The sequence below is a fragment of the Lynx rufus genome, unplaced genomic scaffold (assembly GCF_022079265.1).
Source record: "Lynx rufus isolate CCGP_SWC_20201006 ecotype Redwood Valley unplaced genomic scaffold, mLynRuf1.p SCAF_11, whole genome shotgun sequence".
NCBI lineage: Eukaryota > Metazoa > Chordata > Mammalia > Carnivora > Felidae > Lynx > Lynx rufus.
Window position 1 is genome coordinate 33,497,349 of NW_025814825.1, and position 21,698 is coordinate 33,519,046.

Consider the following 21,698-nt stretch of genomic DNA (forward strand, 5'->3'; position numbering starts at 1 on the left):
GACCCTTATTTATCTTTCCTGCGTCGCTAATGACAAACAGATGACCACAAACGTTTTCTCCCAAGCGCATGCCGCCAAGCAAAAACTGCTCGCACTCCTCGGCCTCACCCTCCGTAGCAAAGGCCCTGGCGGTGAGCTGACGTCACTTCCGGCGCGCTGACGCTCAGTCCGGCGTGCCGACGCCTGCGTCAGCAAAGAGCGGGGCTGGGGGCCCCCGGTTTGAAGTCGTGCGGGTCGGAGGACTGCCGCCTCCGCCGCCGCCTCAGACCCTTGCTCCCCGGCCGCGGCGGGGACGAGTTCGGGCAGGCGGCGGGGCAGATGCTCCAGGGCCCGCGGCGGGACACCCCGCGCCTCACCGGCCGCTCCCCTCTGACCGCGGCCTGGGCCTGCGCCGCTCCGCTCTCTGGAAACTAGCGCCTCGGCGGCGCGGCGCGTAGCTCGCGGGGAGCTCCGAACCGCCGGCGCCCGGCCATGGCGGTCTCCAGGTGGGTCTCGCTCCTGACGAGCGGACGGGAAGGTGGCCCAGGCGAGGCACGGTCCCCTCTCGGTGCCCCCACTCCTAGATAGGGTCGGTTCCCATTGTCACTGGGCTCGGGCGCCTTCTTCCACAGACTTCGGAGTTCGCCCCAGCGTCTGCGAGGGTTTGGGCTCGAGTTACTCCTCGTAAATCGGTTCAAAATGTCTTTTTCTTGTTGAATAGACCCCGTGCCACGTTAGAGCTAGTGTTTCTCTTTCCTCACCATGCTTCTCTTCTCTGGTTTCTCTTCCTTCTTTCAGTTCTAGAGCCTGTTACCTCTCTTAGTGTTCTAAGGCAGATCCCTAACCTCCATTTCATGGGAAAACTTGGTAATAACTGTCGAGGTCTGGGAGCGTTGAATTACTGTTGTCTAAATGAACTTCTAATTATGTTAGAAATTATTTGTGGCTTTAGGGATATGTTCTTTATGAGGACTTTTTTCTTACGGTATAATTCTTTCGTTCAACAAACATTCAGTCGTCAGGAATCTTTGGCAAGTTATTCTGTTAGCACCGTCTTTCTCAACTAAGGCGTGAAAGTTATCACAGATCTTAAATCATTTTAAAATAATGTTGCCTATCAACAGGAAAGACTAGGAAACCTGCAGACCAACCAATAAGACATAAGGCTATGGGAGGAAAGTCTGATAGGATGGTGGGAAAACTTTGTTAGAGGTTTGATTTTGGAAGTGTAAGTAGGGGGATAGTCCCTGTGGTAGCAGTCAGGAATCACCACGTTCACTAGAGTTGATAAAGTAAGTTTTCGTGAGAACTGGGTCTTTCTACCACTTAGGCTAAAGGAAGCAAGGATAGTTCAGAAAACAAATAGTTTTCATTCATTTTTGTACAGTTAATTGGACACCTTCCTTGACACCATAGATACTCAAGCTCTGTCTGTTTTGCAAGTGAAGAGAATAACCCACCCCTCACAGAGTCCCTAGATAACTGATGAGATCGTGTGTGGGAGAAGTCCCTGGGAGTTGATTTAAGGGGGTTGCTAGGTACCTGTAGAATGGAGCATCTAATTTTTATTTCATAGATTAATTGAATCCATTCAATGTGAGGAAATTCTTATTTTGGGATATATAAAATTGCCTTGAAAGAATAGAATGGCATTTAAAATTTTTGCAAGTACTGGAAGGTGTATCTTCTAATTTGTTACCTCCCATGTAAATATATACATTATAAATACATAGATACATCCACTTAATAAGAGATTTGTTTAACAGGTGGTACAATGTTTAAGAGAATGAGTAGCTCTTGAAATTTCTCTTAGAGCAGACCACGTTTTCACAGTATTGGATGTAGTTTTATAGAGACAAAACGAAAGTATTTAAAAAGAGACTAATCTGCTTGGCCTATGCTAATCTATTTACAGAAGTTTAGGGCACCTAAATTTCTGAATGAATGGGTTTTGAAAGCTGCTGTCTTTTGTTCTTGATACTGGATTTCAAAGAGTGGTGCTCTTTTTTAATGTAGATTCTTTGTCAAAATTCTGTTAAATTCTACTTTTAAAAATTTTGGGGCGCCTGGGTGGCGCAGTCGGTTAAGCGTCCGACTTCAGCCAGGTCACGATCTCGCGGTCCGTGAGTTCGAGCCTCGCGTCAGGCTCTGGGCTGATGGCTCAGAGCCTGGAGCCTGTTTCCGATTCTGTGTCTCCCTCTCTCTCTGCCCCTCCCCCGTTCATGCTCTGTCTCTCTCTGTCCCAAAAATAAATAAACGTTGAAAAAAAAATTAAAAAAAATTTTTTTGAGAAAAAAGCCTGTCCTAGTTGTATGAAAAAGCTATTCCTGTGTTTATTTTGGTAATATCATTCAAGGAAGAAACTTTTGAGACACTGTGTCTGTGTTTTGGGATACCATCAGTCCTTGCCTTTTTTAATCTGCAGATTCACTTTGAATAGCAAACTTTAATTTCAAGCTGGCCTTCTTTGTACACTAAGCATGTTTCTTTACTAATTAAATTTCCTTTTTCCCCTGTTGGTGTGTGCTTGTAGAATACAGACTTATTTTGATATTTTATGCAGAATAGGTGGAAGATAGCTCAAGAGGTAAAAGTCATATTTGCCAGAATCATATCTAAAACATTTTTTTGCACTGTAATATTTTTAGGACCTTGTAAATATTTCCAGCAGAAGGGAAATGATTAGCTGGTACCATCATTCCCTCTAATTGCCAGGTTCAGGAATCTGGGAATAATAAACGATTTCTCTCTCTCTCTTCCTCCCCCCATCCAACCAGTCACCAAATCCAATCCTGTTAATCTATCTTTCCAATCTTTCTCTGGCCAGTCTTCTTTCTTTCCATACCAGTTACCACAATTCTGCTCCGTACCACCATAATCTCTAATCCAAGACACCTGCAACAGCAGCCAGTTGTCTTCCTGCCTCCCATGGCATCTCTAATTTTTTTTTTGTAACTTTTTTTTTAAGTTTTTAAATTTATTTTTGAAAGAGGGAGAGAGAGTGAATCCCAAGCAGCCTCCAAGCTGTCAGCACAGAGCCGGATGTAGGGCTTGATTTCATGAACCGTGAGATCATGACCTGAACCGAAGTTGACGCTTAACCGACAGAGCCACCCAGGCGCCCCTCTAATTTATTCTTCACTTCAGCTATATTATTGCTAATATGCAAATTTTACTGTCATTTTTCTGCTTAAAACCTTTTAGTTGTTTTCTTTTGCCTTAGCATGAGTACAAAATAGATTCTTTGTGATCTGGTTCCTGCTTCACCTTTTTAGCTTCATCACCTTATATCAGGTTCTCTGTATCTCTTGCATCTCTCTCTCTCTCTTGCTCTGTCTCCTCTTCTTTCCCTTTCATTTTGAATCTGTGTTCTCACCTCCCATTCTTTCTTTCTGGAACATTTCTTTCCTACCCCCCACCCCAAGTCTAACCTTGGTTTTTGGGTCTAAGCTTATATGTACTTAGGGAAGCTTTTTCTAGTTTTACTTCATCTGAGTTACTTGCACCAATATGTACTTCTGTCAGTCATAATATCATATTTTGTAATTGTTTAATTATTCTCCCTGCTTGGATTTACATGCACTCTGGAGAGAAGGAACTATGTCTGATCTTTCTATTCCCAGCAGAGTGCCTGGCTCTTAGTGTCCTATACACTTTTTTTTTTTTTTTTTAATGAATGAGTGATTTTGTTTCTTGTTTTAATAGCTGTCATGATTTTACCATAGTTTATGTATATAGTAGAATATTTCCAGTGTTTTTCAGTGAGTCCTTGTAGTTTAGCTATAGTTTTTCCCCAGGAGGACAAACTTTCACCATAGCTTTGAATATCAGCCAGGATTATAATTTTGAAAACATAATGTTATCAGAAAAGTTTATAATATAGTGCAATTCTATGATAGTGTGGTCTTGTATAATGCAAATTCGATATAATACAACCTTGTACTTTGTGATTAAATTTTTTAGACCCTACTTACAGTTTTATAAAGGCCTTGTTTTACTGTACATTGAATTGTAAGAATGTGGCAAAATTATCAAATACATGGCCAACTATTAATTTGTGGGAGAGTTAAGTCTTACAAACAAGCTTTGATACTCTAAAAATGCAAATACAATTGTAGTATTTGAAGTTCTCTGTAAAATGCAGAGAAGTATTACTGAAAAATATACGACTCCTTTAGACTCTTTTCTTAAACGTTTTTATTAAGTAATCTCTACACCATTGTGGGGCTTGAACTCATGACCCTGACACCCCAAGGTCAAGAGTTGCATGCTCTTCTGACTGAGCCAGTCAGGCATCCCTTCCTTTAGACTCTTAATGTAGGAGTTGAGAACAATGTTGCCCTTAAGATGTGAATGCTGGAAAGTCAGCTAAGCTCATTCATGAGCTACTTGCTCCCACAAAACCAACCTCAGCAAAAAGACATTAATATACATTACAGCTTTCAGTGTTGCTTGCCAACAGCTGAAATAATAATTGTTAAATCTTTGAATGCTGCTGTTTTGCCTTGTGAACCTTTCTCCCAGTAACATTTATCACTTGGTTGGGCCATCAACAGCAAAGGCAACCTTAGAGAAATTAAGACTTATGTTCATTACAGAAGGTGGTGAACCCGTGGGCGTTAATGTTACCTTCCACAAGTTACTACAGGATTTTTTTTTTTAAGGTTGTTTATCATACCTTTGCCAGTTTATGCCACAGTTGGTTGAACTGACCCTTGTACTTTGACTAGCTAATATGAACATATTTTTCCCTTGATCATATAAATTAAAAAATGCAATTTAGAGAATTTTTCCTCATTGATCTAAACTATAAAGGTCATGTCTAAAATGGCTAGACAGTAATTATGATTTGCCTGCATTATTAGACTCTGCATTATTTGTATCTGAAGTCTGTGCCATATTTTTGCATTTGAAAATGATGCACTGTTCAGAGAAGTTTCTGGAAAAAAGGGATCATACCCTCTTATGGAAGAAACAAATTACTACATTTGATCAGAACTTTGCTCAGTTTTGTTAATTCTCTCTGTACTGCTGATACTTCAGAGAAACATTGTTTCAACAGTCCTGTTCTGCCAAATAAAAGGAAGTTTCTTAATGTGGGGGAAGTTCCAGTGGATCCTTCCTACTGACAGAGAAGATGCTAAAATGATACTCATGATCTCTAGGACAGCACAGGTTTCTTGTGTTTGCTAGTCCTTTTCCTCCATTACTGCTAATTTTAATTCATTATAGGATTGACAGAAGGAACTATTGTAAATTACAATATGTCAAATATTTCATACTTAAAAAAAGTTAGGGACAAAAAAGCCAGGAGAGGGAGAAGAGGTATATAGAAGCTTTTACATTTCAATCTGTATAGTTTCCTTTGGTTTATTCCTCAAAGGGTTTTGTTGTTGTTAAATTGTGATAAAATACACGTAACATAAAATTCACCGTTTTAGCCATTAAAGTGCACAATTTTGTATGAACTTATAAAATAACATATTCCTTCTGAAGAACCTAGATGTTATCTTTTTTTTTTCTCCATTGGAATTGTGGATCTTGGAATTTTTATTTTTGTTTTTGTTTTTTTTTGGTACAAATACATTTATTTTTTAATTATTATTAAAATTTACATCCAAATTAGCATATAGTGCAACAATGATTTCAGGAGTAGATTCCTTAGTGCCTCTTACCCATTTAGCCCATCCCCCCCTCCCACAACCCTTCCAGTAACCCTCAGTTTGTTTTCCATATTTATGAGTCTCTTATGTTTTGTCCCCCTCCCTGTTTTTTGTATTATTTTTGTTTCCCTTCCCTTATGTTCATCTGTTTTGTCTCTTGATGTCCTCATATGAGTGAAGTCATATGATTTTTGTTTTTCTCTGACTAATTTCACTTAGCATAATACCCTCCAGTTCCATCCACGTAGTTGCAAATGGCAAGATTGCATTCTTTTTGATTGCTGAGTAATACTCCAGTGTGTGTGTGTGTGTGTGTGTGTGTGTGTGTGTGTGTGTATACCACATTTTCTTTATCCATTCATCCATTGATGGACATTTGGGCTTATTCCATACTTTGGCTATTGTTGATAGTGCTGCTATAAACATTGGGGTGCATGTGTCCCTTTGAAACAGCACACCTGTCTCCCTTGGATAAATACCTAGTAGTGCCATTGCTGGGTCTAGAATAGTTTTATTGAACCTAGATGTTATCTTTAAGATAAAGTAATGCAAAAGACTGTAGCTTGAGGGATGGATCAAGAATGGAGGTTAGAAAAAAATGTCCTGGAGAAAATAACTCAGTTTGATTGTACTTTTTCAGCATTCATTTAATGAGTATTTGTGGAATGCTTTCGATGTTCTAGGTGTTAGAAATACAACAGAACAAAAATGGAATCCCCATTTTAAGAAATTCATGTTCTACTGTGGTAGTGGGGGAATGCAATTTATTCTAGCATGCACCTGGCCTTCCACCTGGCTTTGGTTTGGTTTCATATCTTCATATTGATTCTCAGTTTTGTCTGTGGTCTTAACTAATCTTTCTTGTTTAAAGAATATGCCATTAACATAGTTTCAGATTACCCACGTTATGATCTAGAAGGTATACATTTAAAAACAGCAGTCTAGAGAATTTCTTGGAAGTTGTTTCTTTTGACCATAACTTTCTTGTTTAATAATAATATGTGAGACTTTATAATACAGTGTTCATATCAGGTATTTACTTTCTTATTTCCTAAGTCACACAGAAAAGTAAAAAATTCGAACAGTTTGTTTTAAATTTTACTGGACTTTTGTTAAATGTGAAAATGTGTAACAAACTGGACAGACTTGACTGATCATTCTCTTAGTTAAGGTGAGGTATTCTCCTAGTTGACCTTATACTATTTTTCAAAGATGCTTAATTTAAATTCTGAGAATATTGAGGTTGGAAGTAGATTGAAGAAGTTATTTTTATACCCCCTGCCTTTTTTTTTTTTTTTTCTTTTTAAGTAATCTCTACCCCCAACTTGGGGTTCCAGCTCACAATGCCGAGATCAAGAGTTGCATGCTCTACTGGGTGTTATATGTAAGTGATGAATCACTAAATTCTAATCCTGAAATCCTGAAATTATTATTACACTATATGTTAACTAACTTGGATTTAAATTAAACAACAACAGTAGTAAAAAACTGATTGAGTTGGGCTCAATGTCATGCCCCTAAATAAACAAAAAAACTGACATACTGAAGAAATAATCATTTAATAAAGCCTCCGGAATTGGGGGGGGGGGGGAAAAAGAGTTGCATGCTCAACTGACTGAGCCAGCCAGGTGCCTATACCTTTTCTTCCCCCCTTTAATCTTCAAATGACCAAGGAGTTGGGAACACAACATATACTTCTTTATTTTTTTATTTGTTAAAATAATTTTTTTAAATGTTTATTATTTTTGAGAGAGAGACAGAGACAGAGAGCAAGCAGGGGAGGGACAGAGAGAGAGGGAGACACAGAGTCGCAAGCAGGCTCCAGGCTCTGAGCTTTCAGCACAGAGCCCAATGCAGGGTTTGAACTCAAAGACTGTGAGATCATGACCTGAGCTAAAGTTGGCTGCTTAATCGACTGAGCCGCCCAGGCGCCCCAACATATACTCATTTAATAAACGAGTGATGAAGTAGTAACCTAGGATATAGTTCAAAATGTCTATGATTTTCTTCCATATCTTTTTATGTCTTTACTTCATTATGCAAACAGCTGAAGAGAAGAGGGGTTAGGTTGCACCTGCCTGAATAACCTTTACAAACTTCCATGTACTCTTTCTTTTTTCTAGGCAGCCTTTAGAGCACTTGCCTGTAGTCACAGGTTGATAAACAAAACATGAATCATGTCTTGTATAATTCTCTCTGAATTAAAGTCCAAATTGAAAATGGGCCAGATTTCTTATCAGTAAATTCATAACCAGTAGGTATTGTCAAATATAATTGCCTTATGTTTTATTTATTTTTTCAGTCTTTGGTACCTTTCATACAGCTTGACATCTATTACCTCTTTCTGCTCCATCTGTCTGTCCTTCAAAGAATGAAGAATGGCATTTTTCCCCCCTACTAGCTATTCTGCAAGAGAAGGTTTAGCCATAAGAAATATTGTGGGGCTCCTGGGTGGCTCAGTCGGTTAAGCATCCACTTCTGCTTAGATCATGATCTCACAGTTTGTGAGTTTGAGTCCCGAATCTGGTGAACACAAGCCCTGCTTCTCTCTCTCTCTCAATCTCTCTCTCTCTCTCTCTCTCTCTCTCTCTCTCTCTCTCCTCCTCTCCCTGCCCCCCGCCCCCTGCTTGCCCACTTGCACGCTCCCTGTCTCTCAAAAAGTATTGGTGTAAGTACTGTGTTTCCTCAATTAGCCCTTCTTTTAACTTCCTTTCTCTTCTGACCACTTAGCTTCCATCACATCTCTCCCTCACCAAGGGCCCTATCTGCCCTCCAACATGGTACTGACCCTGGCTCATGCCCCTTCTCCTTCCCCCACCAGTTCACTATACCAGCCTTTTCCATTTGAGTCCTGACCCTGATGCTTACCCTGCTTGCTCATAGCTGGCTACCCCAGGGTAACAGATCATACTGCCCTCTTGTCAGATCCTGGTCTGCTCACCCCTTTGTTCTTCCTTTTGTGTGGTGTTTATTCTGCTGTTTTGGATAGAGGAAGGGAGAACTCCACAAACAAACAAACAAAACCCAAGGAAGCATTCTTTTATCCCCATTCCTCTATTCAGGGAGGCAAGCTTTGCTACTACCAAGGTGGAAGATGTGAGAATAAATAGGCCTGGATTAAATGAGAGAGTGAGCTGATCTACTACCCCCTGGACAGTTGGCTGATGGAAGAGCAGAGGTTACATGACATGGCATTGGGATAAAAGGCTTTGCAGAGAGGAGAGGCAGGAGGAACTATATGGATGTGAGAGGGGATCAGCATTAGTTAGGAGTTGAAGGTCTTTGGGCAGGAGTGTGGTTCCAATGAAGCTGGGTAGAGGGGACTAAAGGAAAGTTTAGAAAGTATGGAGATTATTGAAGGAATATAGTACCCATTTTATGGTCTCTTTCAGCTTGCTATTTGGAGCAGGCATAACTGCCTTGATGTTCAGAATGCTGAAGTACTGCTGTGCTGATCTTACCACTTACTGAAGCATTACCTTAGCATCAGTTGTTATTTTTACAACTTGTTTTCATATAGTATAGGTATTACAGATCAAGGGTATTTCTCAAAGGAAGCAAAAAAAATTCTAATATAGCACCACCTCCCCCCCCTTTTTTTTAGCACACAAATTTTTTTTGCTTAAAAATGGTGCCTAAACTTGGCCCTAAGAAATGTGTACTTTTCTTTATAATTTTAATTTTAGTAAATACCAACTAAGCAAATATTTGAATACTAAGCAAAGACTTTGCAGAGACACTATGCAAAGTATTGTGGGAGACAAAAAGAATCACTGAAGGAGGTGCAGCCTAACGAGCATAAGACATCATGTGACAAATTAATGTAAGAGGTGCCATAAAACAAAACATAATAAATACCAAAATGGCTACTCAAGATGAGAATTTGTGTAGATTACAGGAGTTCACCTCTGTAATACAGTAGTCTGAGATCGTTTCGAAAGGGTAAAGGATTTTAAGTCTTGATGGGTTGTAGCTAGCTCAAGAACTGAACCAAAAAAAGACATTCCAAGTGGAAGAAATGATATAGATGAAATTGTGGAAACCAAAAAGGCCCATGTTTGGGAGATACTTTTTTTGATTTTGATTACTGTCTGATAGGTAAGGACGAGCCATTGACAGTTCTAGGGTAAGGTAGTAATTTGATCAAAGAGTACTTTAAGAGTGCTATAAATCTAAGATCATGTTACGAGGGGGTTATGCTTACCAGGCAGTTGGAAGTGTGGCACTAGAGCTCCTAGATAGACTAGTTTTGGGGATTATTTGTACCTTGTTACAGTTTAAACAAATAACCTAGTTTCCTAAGGGAGAAACTGGTGGGGTAAGGAGCCAAGGATTGAATATGGGACAGCAATAAGAGGGAAACCAGGGGAAAAATGGAGAATTCAGATGGAAACAAGGTAATATAAAGTTGTGAAAAGTCAGGAAGAAAAATGTCTTAAAAATGGGGTACTTACTGATATCAGATGTTATAGAAAGGTCAAGAAAATTGGGCTTAAAAAAATTGGGTTTAGAGCTTACAAGTTTATTGGTGACCCATCAGGTGTGCTATTTTAGTAGAAGAGACGAACAGAAACTTGACTGATAAGGATGAAATTGTGTATAGTGAGGAAAGAAATGATTTCTTAAAATGTTTTATTTACTTATTTCGAGTGCGTGAAAAAGAGCACGTGCAAGCAGGGGAGAGGCAGAGAGAGAATCCCAAGCAGGTTCCATGCTGTCAGTGCAGAGCCTGAAGCGAGATCATGACCTGAGCCAAAATCAAGAGCTGGATGCTTAACCGACTGAGCCACCCAGGTGTCCCTAAAAGAAGTGATTTTAAACACTTGTTTGTGATGCTTGGCAGGGAAAAAGAAAAAGTAAACTAGGAGATAAGGAGCAAGCCGTTTATTTTCTCTTTAGAGACACACTTTCGCATATTTAAAGGTAGAAGGGAATAGGTTAATAAGGCAGTGATTTAAGGTATTAGAGAAAGGATGATTGAATGAAGCTAGAAGAGGATATCAAGGAAACAGTGGGACAGTATCTAAACCTTAAAGAGAAGTGAGGACTGTCTTTCCATTTGAAATAGGATGAGGGTAACGAGCAATCTTTAGAGGTAGTGAGGAGAGAACTTGAGATCTGTTACAAAGCCTAGAGATCTACTCAATGAAGTAGTGCATTCCTTTTTTAAGGAATGAGGAATGGTAATGGCGTCTTGGGGAAGGTGGAAATGATGGGGGAAAATGTTGCAATCTGTCCATTTTCTTTTAACTTTATAAACAGGGTAGTGTCACTTCCTTACAGTGTTCATTTTGCAGCCAGCTTTGCTTTTGGTCATAAAAAGCAGAATCTCCATCCTGGAAAAAGAATTAATGAAGTAGTTGAAATCTTTCCAGAGGTGAGGTCTAAGGAACTTCACATCAAATAAGCCAGAGATATGACAACTATTACGTTACATAAGAAAAAAGGGAAAAAAAACCCCACAGAGATGTGAAACTAAAATATGCCTAAATTATCTAGTTTTACCCTCCAAAATAAGAGGTTAAATGAAGTAAATTTCCCTGAATCCTCCAACGTGTGACAGCAGTAAGACTTCTAAAGGTCTCCTAACTTTCAGTCTAGTTTGTTTTCCATTTTATCACAGTTTTCTACAGGAAAGTCTTGAATCTCCATGAACTGTATACATAGAAGAGAGCCCAGTATTGTTACACAAAAGATTTGCAGCATATACAAATATAAGTCCACTTAGAGTAGCATAAATTTGACCTAAGACTAATCATTCTTTGTAATAAAACTTATTTAATTTTTGATAATTTTGCCTACCATATAATATACAAAGATTTTTTTTTTTTAAGTAGGTTCCATGCCTAACGTGAGGCTTGAACTCACAACTCTGAGATCAAGAGTCGCATGCCCTACCAACTAAGCTAGCCAGATACTCCTTAATATAGAATATTTAAAATGAATTTTTGTCTTGATAATTACAGAAAGTTGTTCATAGATGTTTGAAATCTCTTTTTGCAAATTTCATTGACAAAATCGTATGGTAATAGCAACATGCAAGTATTTGTTGTGGAGGCTCAGAGATGATTCTCATGAACATTAATATCACAACTTGATTTAAAAATGAAAATAACTCAAGGGGCATTCTGAGCATTATGTATGGGATGGGGGGAAGATCATTTTATGGAGAAGGGATTTGGGTCTGACAGGCATAGAATTTTTTAAATAACACCAGTTGTCAAAAATTTTTTTTCTCCTATTCTTTTGTCCCACTATTTCTGAGTCACTGTTCACCAAATCTGTAGCAAAACCTGATGAATAAATGGGTAAAGGCAAGTATTTAGACAGCCTTGAATTAATAAGGAGAATAATTGTTTCAGCAGGTGGATTGTGTCCATACATGGTGTATATATAAAGTAAGTTAATTTTTGTGTGTCTTACAAAAATTAGTTTCTTTATAATCACTCTGTGTGCCATTTATTGTATCGGAAGCAAAAACTGTGTTGTGTTTCTGTTTTTCTTTGTTATCACTGGCTTTTTTATTACCTCACATATTTTTCTTGAAATTTGTCCTTTCTATATACCCTTAACTATAAATTTGAACCTTACCTCTTAGTGTTTTGTTCTGAAGCAGTTGAAAACTTTTCAAAGTACCCGTACTGTTCTTGACTGAAAAAGATTTTAGTTCTATTTCTTACTAGTTATAATGATTCTGTGCTTATTAGTGACTGGCTAGTTTGATAAATACTACCAGAGAAAAGAAAAGAACAATCCAGCCCATTTCATTTGCCCCTTATAGGTTTATCTTACAAAAGACGTTTAGAGCTTTGTTGTGTAATTTTTTAGCTCTTTGTGAAAGAAAAATACCTGTAATCCCAGAAGTAAAATACAAGCTTCACTGTAGTTTATTGATGCTTAATGCTCATGGTTAGCTTTGGGACCTTACTTGCTTTCTCTTTCTCATTAGATAAAATTTGAAAATGTATTCTTTAAATTCCCCTTTGTGTAGGATTAGGCAGTTGATATAACTTTACCATCCTCTGTATTTTTTAAAGTACCCATTTATTCCCTATATGAAGTATGAGGCTCTTTTCATTACTTCTGGCATTCACTTTGCATTACTGAGCCTGATTAGTAGTGTGATAGGAAAGCTAGACCTATATATGATAGGTGGACAGCTGGTGGTAATTGTGACTTGGCCTTTCTCCTTTCTAAAACCTTAGGATTTTCCTGTATCCCAAAACCACAAGAACATAGTGTTCCACTTCTCCTCACCTGTTCCAGGTATAAGGCATTGTGATATTCCAGGCTTTAGTCATTGGTTAAATGGTAGAACTGGAGTTTGAACTGTGATGTTGTGACTCTAGAATTTGTGCCAGTATGCTGTATGCTTTTGGAAACTCTTTCCTCAGAGATTTTATTTATTGCCACATTTGTCACTTCTACACACATGACTTCATGTACCTATATACCTGCAGTCTCAATTTTTCCTGAACTTCACATCTCTATTCCAACTATCTTTTTTGGTTTCTTGTAGCTATCTTGTCCCCGCCACTAGTAAGCTTGTCATCATTTCCCACAATATTTCCTCTACTAGTTCCCATTTTTTTAAGTGACCTCTTCATTTTCTAAGATCCAGAGTCTGAGAAATCTTTCATTTCCTTGACATTTCTTATTACACTGTGTTTTGCCTCTGCAGTGTCTCTCCCAACTTCTTTCTAGGCTTCTAGTCATGATGGTAGTTTAGGTCTGCACTTTTAGACTAAAATTCTCTAAAAGTTTTCTTCCATTACATTTCATGCTTCACACTGCTGCCAGATTAATCTTCCTAAAATAGAGCTCTAGTCCCATCTCTTTCTTGAACCAAGACCTTCATGGCTGACCTATGAAAGTCCATCCCATACACTATTTCTTTTATGAAGCCTTTTCAATATTACACAGTTGGGGATATATAGTATTTACTTCCTCTGTTCCCACTCCTCAAAGCACTTTGCATTTCTTTTCTGGAATATGTGTTATTGTACACTGTATTCTAATTATTTGTGTACTTGCCTTCCTTCTCACCCTACCCCCAATTGCAAGTTCCTTGAGTGTAGAGATTTCTCCTGCAACCCTAGAATAGGTCTTCTTTCATAAATGCTCAATACATTTGTTGACTCAAGCTTACACCTATAAGGAAACATGTTTCAGAATAATCATTATATTTTTGTTATTTTAGGCTTGACCGTCTTTTTATCTTACTGGATACTGGCACTACTCCAGTTACAAGAAAAGCTGCTGCACAGCAACTTGGAGAAGTGGTAAAGCTTCATCCCCATGAACTAAATAATCTTTTATCTAAAGTAAGAACCCCCCCTTTTTTTTTTCCATTTAGTATAATGCTATTGTAGAAGTTTATCTGTGGGTAGGAATATAATAGAAATTGTCTTATTTTTATTTCTTTACTTATTTATTTAAAATTTTAATGTTTATTTTTGAGAGACAGAGAGAGAGACCCAGAGTAGGCACAGGGGAGGAGCAGAGAGAGAGGGAGACACAGAATCCGAAGCAGCTCCAGGCTCCAAGCTGTCAGCACAGAGCCCATCGTGGGGCTCGAACTCACAAACTGTGAGATCATGACCTGAGCCAAAGTCGGATGCTTAACCGACTGAGCCACCCAGGTGCCCCAGAAATTGTCTTATTTTAGTCACAGTTGTGGTCTTCAGAGTCCATTAAATATCTTACTGTGTCTCCAAATATTTTTTTAAATTTCATCTTTTTGTCACAGATTTAAAATATTTTGGCTTTTTTTTTTGTATCAGGTTTAATTGTCTAAGGGATTTGACAACATAGAACCTTTTGCCTGTGGCACAAATTTTAATCTGACCCAGTTTGGTAATGAGCTAAGTTGTTAATCTAGTTCATTAGTGGTCTAACCTGTTTTTAACAGCTAGTAATTATAGTTGTTGGTCTTCAGATGATTGAGTACTCATGGGAAATGATTGAAATATATGAGAAGCAAGTTGTCATTACATTAAAAAAAAATTTTTTTTTAACGTTTATTCATTTTTTGGGAGACAGAGACAGAGTGTGAGCAGGGAAGGGGCAGAGAGAGAAAGAGACACAATTTGAAGCAGGCTCCAGGCTCCGAACCAATAGCACAGAGCCCGACGCGGGGTTTGAACTCGAAAACTGTGAGATCATGACCTGAGCGGAAGTCAGATGTTTAACCGACTGAGCCATCCAGGAGCCTCTGTCATTACATTTTTCGTTATCACCTGTTTTGAAAGTGGAGGCTTTCTGCTTTGATGGATCAATGTTTTCATAATCCTAGTCCATATTCTTTCCCTAAGCAATGGCTGTGTATTTATTGAACTCTGTTGACTTGTAGAAGTGTGCCTGTATGATAGTAAGCAATACATTCCACATGCTTAATAATTCTCTGGCATGCAGAATAAAAACAGGAGCGCTTTGTGTGTTGGGGAGCTTGGGTAGGGAGGAGGGTGGGAGAGCAATATAATAGCCCAGACATTAGAAATCCCAAGATAACTCTCTTCCTGCTGGTATTACCCCCTCCTTTCATTCTCACCTGTCTCTCTTTGATTCATATGAGGAGGAGTTCTAAGCTGTTGTGAATGTACAAATCTGTACTCTATAGTTCCTATCATGAGGGCTGACAGTGACTGTCTTTTCCCGTATGTTTCCCAGTTAGATATTATCAGTACTTTCTAAACAGTATGTAGACGAAGAGACAGTGGTTTGACATCCACAGGCTCCATGTTCTCAGAATGGAGAAGGATGCATGTTTTGTTTTGTTTTTTTAATTTCTAAAATGTTTATTTATTTTGTAAGAGAGTGTGTATGCAAGCAGGGGAGGGGCAGAGAGAGGGAAAGAGAATCCCAAGCAGGCTCTGCACCATCATCACAGAGCCCAATGTAGGGCTCCATCTTACAAACCACAAGATCATGATCTGGGCTGAAATCAAGAGTCAGACGCTTAACTGACTGAGCCATCCAGGTGTTCCTGGAGAAGAATGCATATTAGATGCATTATACTCATGTGTAAGGTAGGGGGATAGAGAGGTATACCCATTTCTTCTCATCCCAAGGGAAGAGATTGAGGACTGAATGAGCTGAAACTGGAAACAGTGAGCAAAACTAATTTGTGCTGAACTGAGAAAAGGTTTCCAGCCTTCCAGGTGAGTTCTGGTCTTCTTAACTTAGGTCCCGGCTTGCTGGCTGTCATCAAATAATTCCAAAAGAGGCAAAGTTTGTCTTTAGTACCTTCTCACCTCCTATCCTCTTTTTTCTCCCTTCATTGTTTTCCTGTTGCCTTTTGGTTTTGTTTTTTAAACTTATTGAAATATAATGTACATACCATAAAATTTACCCATGTAAAGTGCACAATTCAATTATTTTACCTTTTTTTAAGATTTTATTTTTGGGGCGCCTGGGTGGCTCGGTCGGTTAGGCGTCCGACTTCGGCTCAGGTCACGATCTCGCAGTCCGCGAGTTCGAGCCCCCCGTTGGGCTCTGGGCTGATGGCTCGGAGCCTGGAGCCTGCTTCCGATTCTGTGTCTCCCTCTCTCTCCGCCCCTCCCCCGTTCACGCTGTGTCTCTCTCTGTCTCAAAAATAAATAAACGTTTAAAAAAAAAAAAGATTTTATTTTTAAGTAATCTCTATTCTCAGTGTAGGGGTCGAACTTACAACTCCAAGACCTATAAGATCCACTGACTGAGCCAGCCAGGTTCCCTCTCAATGATTTTAGATATGTGCAATCATCACCACAATCTAATTTTAAAATATTTTTATTTCCCCCAAAAGAAACCTCATGCCCATTAGCAGTCATTCTCTAGTACTCCTCCCATACCCATCCCTAGGCAACCTAATCTGCTTTCTGCTTATAGATTTGCCTATTCTGAATATTTTATATAAACATGACTGGTTTCTTTCATTTAAAATAATATTTTTAAGTTTCTTTCATATTGAAGTGTGTCTCACTTCATTCCTTTTTTTCCCATTTTTATTGTCAAATAATATTCCATTGTATGGATATGATATGAATATATTATATGGATCTATCACATCTTATTTATCTGTCCATCAGTTGATGGACATTTGGGTTGTTTCCATTTTTTGGCCTTTGATGAATAATGCTACTGTGAAAATTCACATACAAGTTTTTGTGTGGGTGTATGTTTTCATTTCTCTTGGGTATATACCTGCAAATAGAATTGCTGGGTCATATAGTAACTACGTTTAACTTTCTGGGGACCTGCCAGACTGTTTTCCAAACTGGCTCCATAGTTTTACATTCCTAACAGCAGTTTATGAGAGATCTAATTTTTCTATATCCTGGTCAGTGCTTGTTATTAACTGACTTTGATTATTTCCGTACTAGTGAGTGTGAAATGATATGTCGTTATAGTTTTGACTTGCATTTTCCTGGTGACAGTGATGTTGTTTTATGTGTTTATTGACCATAAACTGACTGAACTGTCTAGATCCTTTCCCCACTTTTAAGTGGGATATTTGTTCTTTTAATATTGAGTTGTAAGCGTTCCTTATATATTTTGGATACAAGCTCCTTACCAGGTATTTGATTTGCAAATATGTTCTTCCAGTCTGTGGTTGTCTTTTCACTTTCTTTCTTTCTTTTCTTTTCTTTTCTTTTTTTTTTTTTTTGTGTTTTCACTTTCTTAAGTGTATCCTTTGAAGTACAAAAGTTATTAATATTGATGAAGTCATATTTATCCTTTTTTTTTCCATATCTCTGTGCTTTGGGGATCAATCTAAGAAATCTTGCCTGATCCAAGGTCCCAAAGGTTTACCCTCTGTATTTTCTTCTAAGAATTGTGTAGTTTTAGCTGTTATTTTTAGATTTATGGCTCATTTTGAGTTAATTTTTGTGTATGGGATAAGGTAGGTGTTCAGTCATCATTTTATTGCCCCAGCACCATTTGTGGAAAAAACTATTCTTTCTCCATTGTATTGTCTTGGCATTCTTCTTAAAAGTCAATTGACCATAGACACAATTTTATTTTTAGACTCTCAGTTCTTTTCCATTGATCTGTATACCTGTCCTTTTGCCAGTACCACACTGTCTTGATTACTACCACTTTGTAGCAAGTTTTGAGATCAAGAAGTGTGAATATACCAACTTTATTATTCTTTTTCAAGATTGTTTTGGTGATTCTGGGTCCCTTGCATTTCCATATAAATTTTAGGATCAACTTGCCCATTTCTGCAAAAATATCAGCTGGGATTTTGATAGGAATTTTGTTGAATAAGTAGATCAATTTAGGGAGTATTACTATCTTAACAATATTAAATCTTTTTCTTTGTTTTAAAGTTTATTTATTTTGAGAGAGCATGTGTGTTCATGAGCCAGGTAGGGGCAGAGAAAGAGGAAGAGAATCCCAAGCAGGCTCTGCGTTGTCAACCTTGATGTGGGGCTCGAACTCATGAACCATGAGATCATGACCTGAACTGAAATCAAGAGCCAGATGCTTTTTTTTTTTTAAAAATTTTTTTTTTCAATGTTTATTCATTTTTGGGACAGAGAAAGAGCATGAACGGGGGAGGGGCAGAGAGAGAGGGAAACACAGAATCGGAAACAGGCTCCAGGCTCTGAGCCATCATCAGCCCAGAGCCCGACGCGGGGCTCGAACTCCCGGACCGCGAGATCGTGACCTGGCTGAAGTCGGACGCTTAACCGACTGCGCCACCCAGGCGCCCCAAGAGCCAGATGCTTAACCAGCTGAGCCACCCATGTGCCCCAACAGTATTAAATCTTTATATCCATGAACATGAGGTGTCTTTCTGTTTACTGTATTTAGATTTTATTTGATTTCTTTTGATGCTATTTTGAATTTTTTGGTAATGTTCGGTATATGAGTCTTGCATTTTAAGTTTATTTTTAAGGAGGGAGCCAAGATGGCGGAACAGCATGGAAGTTTTTTGTGTGTCTCGTGTCCATGAAATACAGCCAGACCAACACTAAACCATCCTGCACACCTAGAAAACTGATCTAAGGATTAAGTTTATTTTTAAGTATTTTATACTTTTTGATGCTATTATTAATGAGATTTTTAGGGGCCTGGGTGGCTCAGTCAGTTGAGTGTCCAACTGTTGATTTTGGCTCAGGTCATGCATGATCTCATGGTTGTGGGATCTCTACAGCCCCAACAGGGCTCCGTGCTCAGTATGAAGCCTGCTTAAGTTTCTCTCTCCCTCTGCCCCTCCCCAGTTCGTGCGGGTAGACTCTCTCTTTTTAAAAAAAAATAAAAAAACAGGGGCGTCTGGGTGGCTCAGTCAGTTAAGCGTCCGACTTCGGCTCAGGTCATGACCTCGCAGTTCGTGAGTTCAAGCCCCGCGTTGGGCTCTGTGCTGACAGCTCAGAGCCTGGAGCCTGTTTCGGATTCTCTCTCTCTGACCCTCCCTTTGTCTCCCTCTCTCTCTCTCTGACCCTCCCTCGTTCATGTTCTGTCTCTCTCTGTCTCAAAAATAAATAAACTTTCAAAAAAAAATAAAAAAAAAACAATGTGATTTAAAAATTTTTATTTTCAAGTTGTTTATTGAAAGTGTATTGCAATGCAATTCATTTTTTTAATGTTTATTTACTTTGAGAGACAGAGTGTATGCCCTCGCTAGTGGGGGAGGGGCAGAAAGATAAGGAGCTAGAGAATCCCAAGCAGGCTTGGAGCTGTCACCCCAGAGCCAGACACCCCAGACCCTGGGCTTGATCTAGGAAGTGTGACATTGTGACCTGTATGAGATCATGACCTGAGCAGCCAAAATCAAACGTTGGAAGCTCAACTGACTGAGCTACGCTGGCATCCCACAATTAATTTTTGTGTATTGATTTTATAACTTCCAATCTTGCTTAACTCATTTATTCTTTCTGCTAGTTTTTAAAAAATGTTTATTGTGAGAGAGAGGCAGAGAGCATGAGCAGGGGAGGGTCAGAGAGAGAGGGAGAGAATCTCAAGGAGGCTCTGTCAGAGCAGAGCCTGACATGGGGCTCCATCCTACAAACAGTGAGATCATGACCTGAGCTGAAATCGAGTCAGATGCTTAATTGACTGAGCTACCCAGGCGCTCTTATTCTTTATACTAGTTTTTTAACTCTTTGCAATAAGTAATGGGACGTCATGAAAATACACATTGTACTTTTTAGTATGTTAAAAGCTAGGTTATTTTTTAAATGCACTTAAGTATTTATTTTTTTTAATGTTTATTTTTTTAAATGTTTGTTTTTTTTTGAGAGAGACACGGAGTGTGAGCGGGGGAGGGGCAGAGAGGGAGGGAGACACAGAATCCGAAGCCGGCTCCAGGTTCTGAGCTTCCAGCCCAGAGCCCAGTGCGGGGCTCGCACTCACAAACTGCATGATCATGACTTTGAGCTGAAGTTGGATGCTTAACCGACTGAGCCACTCAGGCGCCCCAACACTTAAGTATTTTTTAAATAAAAGTTTCCTGTTTCCCTTTTTTAAGGTGTAGTGATATTTCCCGTGAATGATAGAATCTTGTAAACAGTAATTCCAAGGTGTATGTATTTATATGTATTCACATATATATCTATAATTTATATATAAAGCCCAAGTACTAAACTATAAATTGACAACAAATAAATTTGTATTTCTCTGTTCTGACTACCTTGAACAAACAATATTTTTTGGAGTAACTATTGTATCTTTTAATCTTTTAAGGTGTTGATATATTTAAGGAGTACAAATTGGGATACCCGCATTGCAGCAGGACAGGCTGTTGAAGCTATAGTGAAAAATGTACCTGAGTGGAATCCAATACCAAGAACCAGACAAGGTGCTTTTAAGTGGTAAAAGTAGTTTGCAATAAAAATCTAACTGTAGAATTAATTATACTATACATTTTATATTTTAAAAATTACAGTTTTAATTTAAAGCCTTAATTTTCAGGTACAGCTTTGTCGGGAAATGACATTGAATAAGGTGATTTTTCACCATGCTTTAAGATATTAGATAAATTATATTTTCATATATATTTTTTAAATTATTAATTCTATGCTTGATTTATGGAGATTATTGCTTCCCTCAAGGAATTTATGTCCTTAAAAAAAAAAAGGAAACTAAATCAGTGCAGTGTAAATATTTGAAAGTGTTTTCTCTTGTTACTGGGAGACTAGTGTAATTATTTTTTAAATTTAAGCACAGTTATATATGGATATTTGGAGGGGTCTTTAATTTCTTATGTGTCCTTTAGATGTCTTGTAGTGGAAATTATTTTTCTGACTGCCTGCAATGATAGTTAAAAATGAATGTATGCTTTCAAAAATTTGTATGGCACAAAAATAGACACATAGACCAATGGAATAGAATAGAGACTCCAGAATTGGACCCACAAAAGTATGGCCAACTAATCTTTGACAAAGCAGGAAAGAACATCCAATGGAAAAAATACCGTCTCTTTAACAAATGGTGCTGGGAGAACGGGACAGCAACATGCAGAAGATTGAAACTAGACCACTTTCTTACACCATTCACAAAAATAAACTCAAAATGGATAAAGGACATGAATGTGAGACAGGAAACCATCAAGACCCTAGAGGAGAAAGCAGGAAAAGACCTCTCTGACCTCAGCCACAGAAATTTGTTACTTGACACATCTCCACAGGCAAGGGAATTAAAAGCAAAAATGAACTGTTGAGACCTCATGAAGATAAAAAGCTTCTGCACTTCAAAGGAAACAATCAACAAAACTAAAAGGCAACCAATGGAATGGGAAAAGATATTTGCAAATGACATATTGGACAGAGGGCTAGTATCCAAAATCTATAAAGAACTCACCAAACTCCACACCCGAAAAACAAATAATCCAGTGAAGAAATGGGCAGAAAACATGAATAGACACTTCTCTAAAGAAGACATCCGGATGGCCAACAGGCACATGAAAAGATGCTCAACGTCGCTCCTCATCAGAAAAATACAAATCAAAACCACACTCAGATATCCCCTCATGCCAGTCAGAGTGGCCAAAATGAACAAATCAGGAGACTATAGATGCTGGAGAGGATGTGGAGAAACGGGAACCCTCTTGCACTGTTGGTGGGAATA

At 38.6% G+C, this 21,698-nt stretch overlaps 1 protein-coding gene across 1 annotated transcript in view; it reads left to right on the top strand.

Annotated features, from left to right (window-relative positions):
- Positions 1-237: 237 nt before the first annotated feature.
- Positions 238-21,698, top strand: part of BTAF1 (B-TFIID TATA-box binding protein associated factor 1) — a 121,713-nt gene continuing 100,252 nt past the window's right edge. The window contains exons 1-3 of the mRNA XM_047073165.1: positions 238-485; positions 13,843-13,966; positions 20,316-20,430. Of these exons, the coding sequence (XP_046929121.1) occupies positions 472-485; positions 13,843-13,966; positions 20,316-20,430 (253 nt within the window). The 5' untranslated portion in view covers positions 238-471. The remainder of the gene's footprint in view (positions 486-13,842; positions 13,967-20,315; positions 20,431-21,698) is intronic.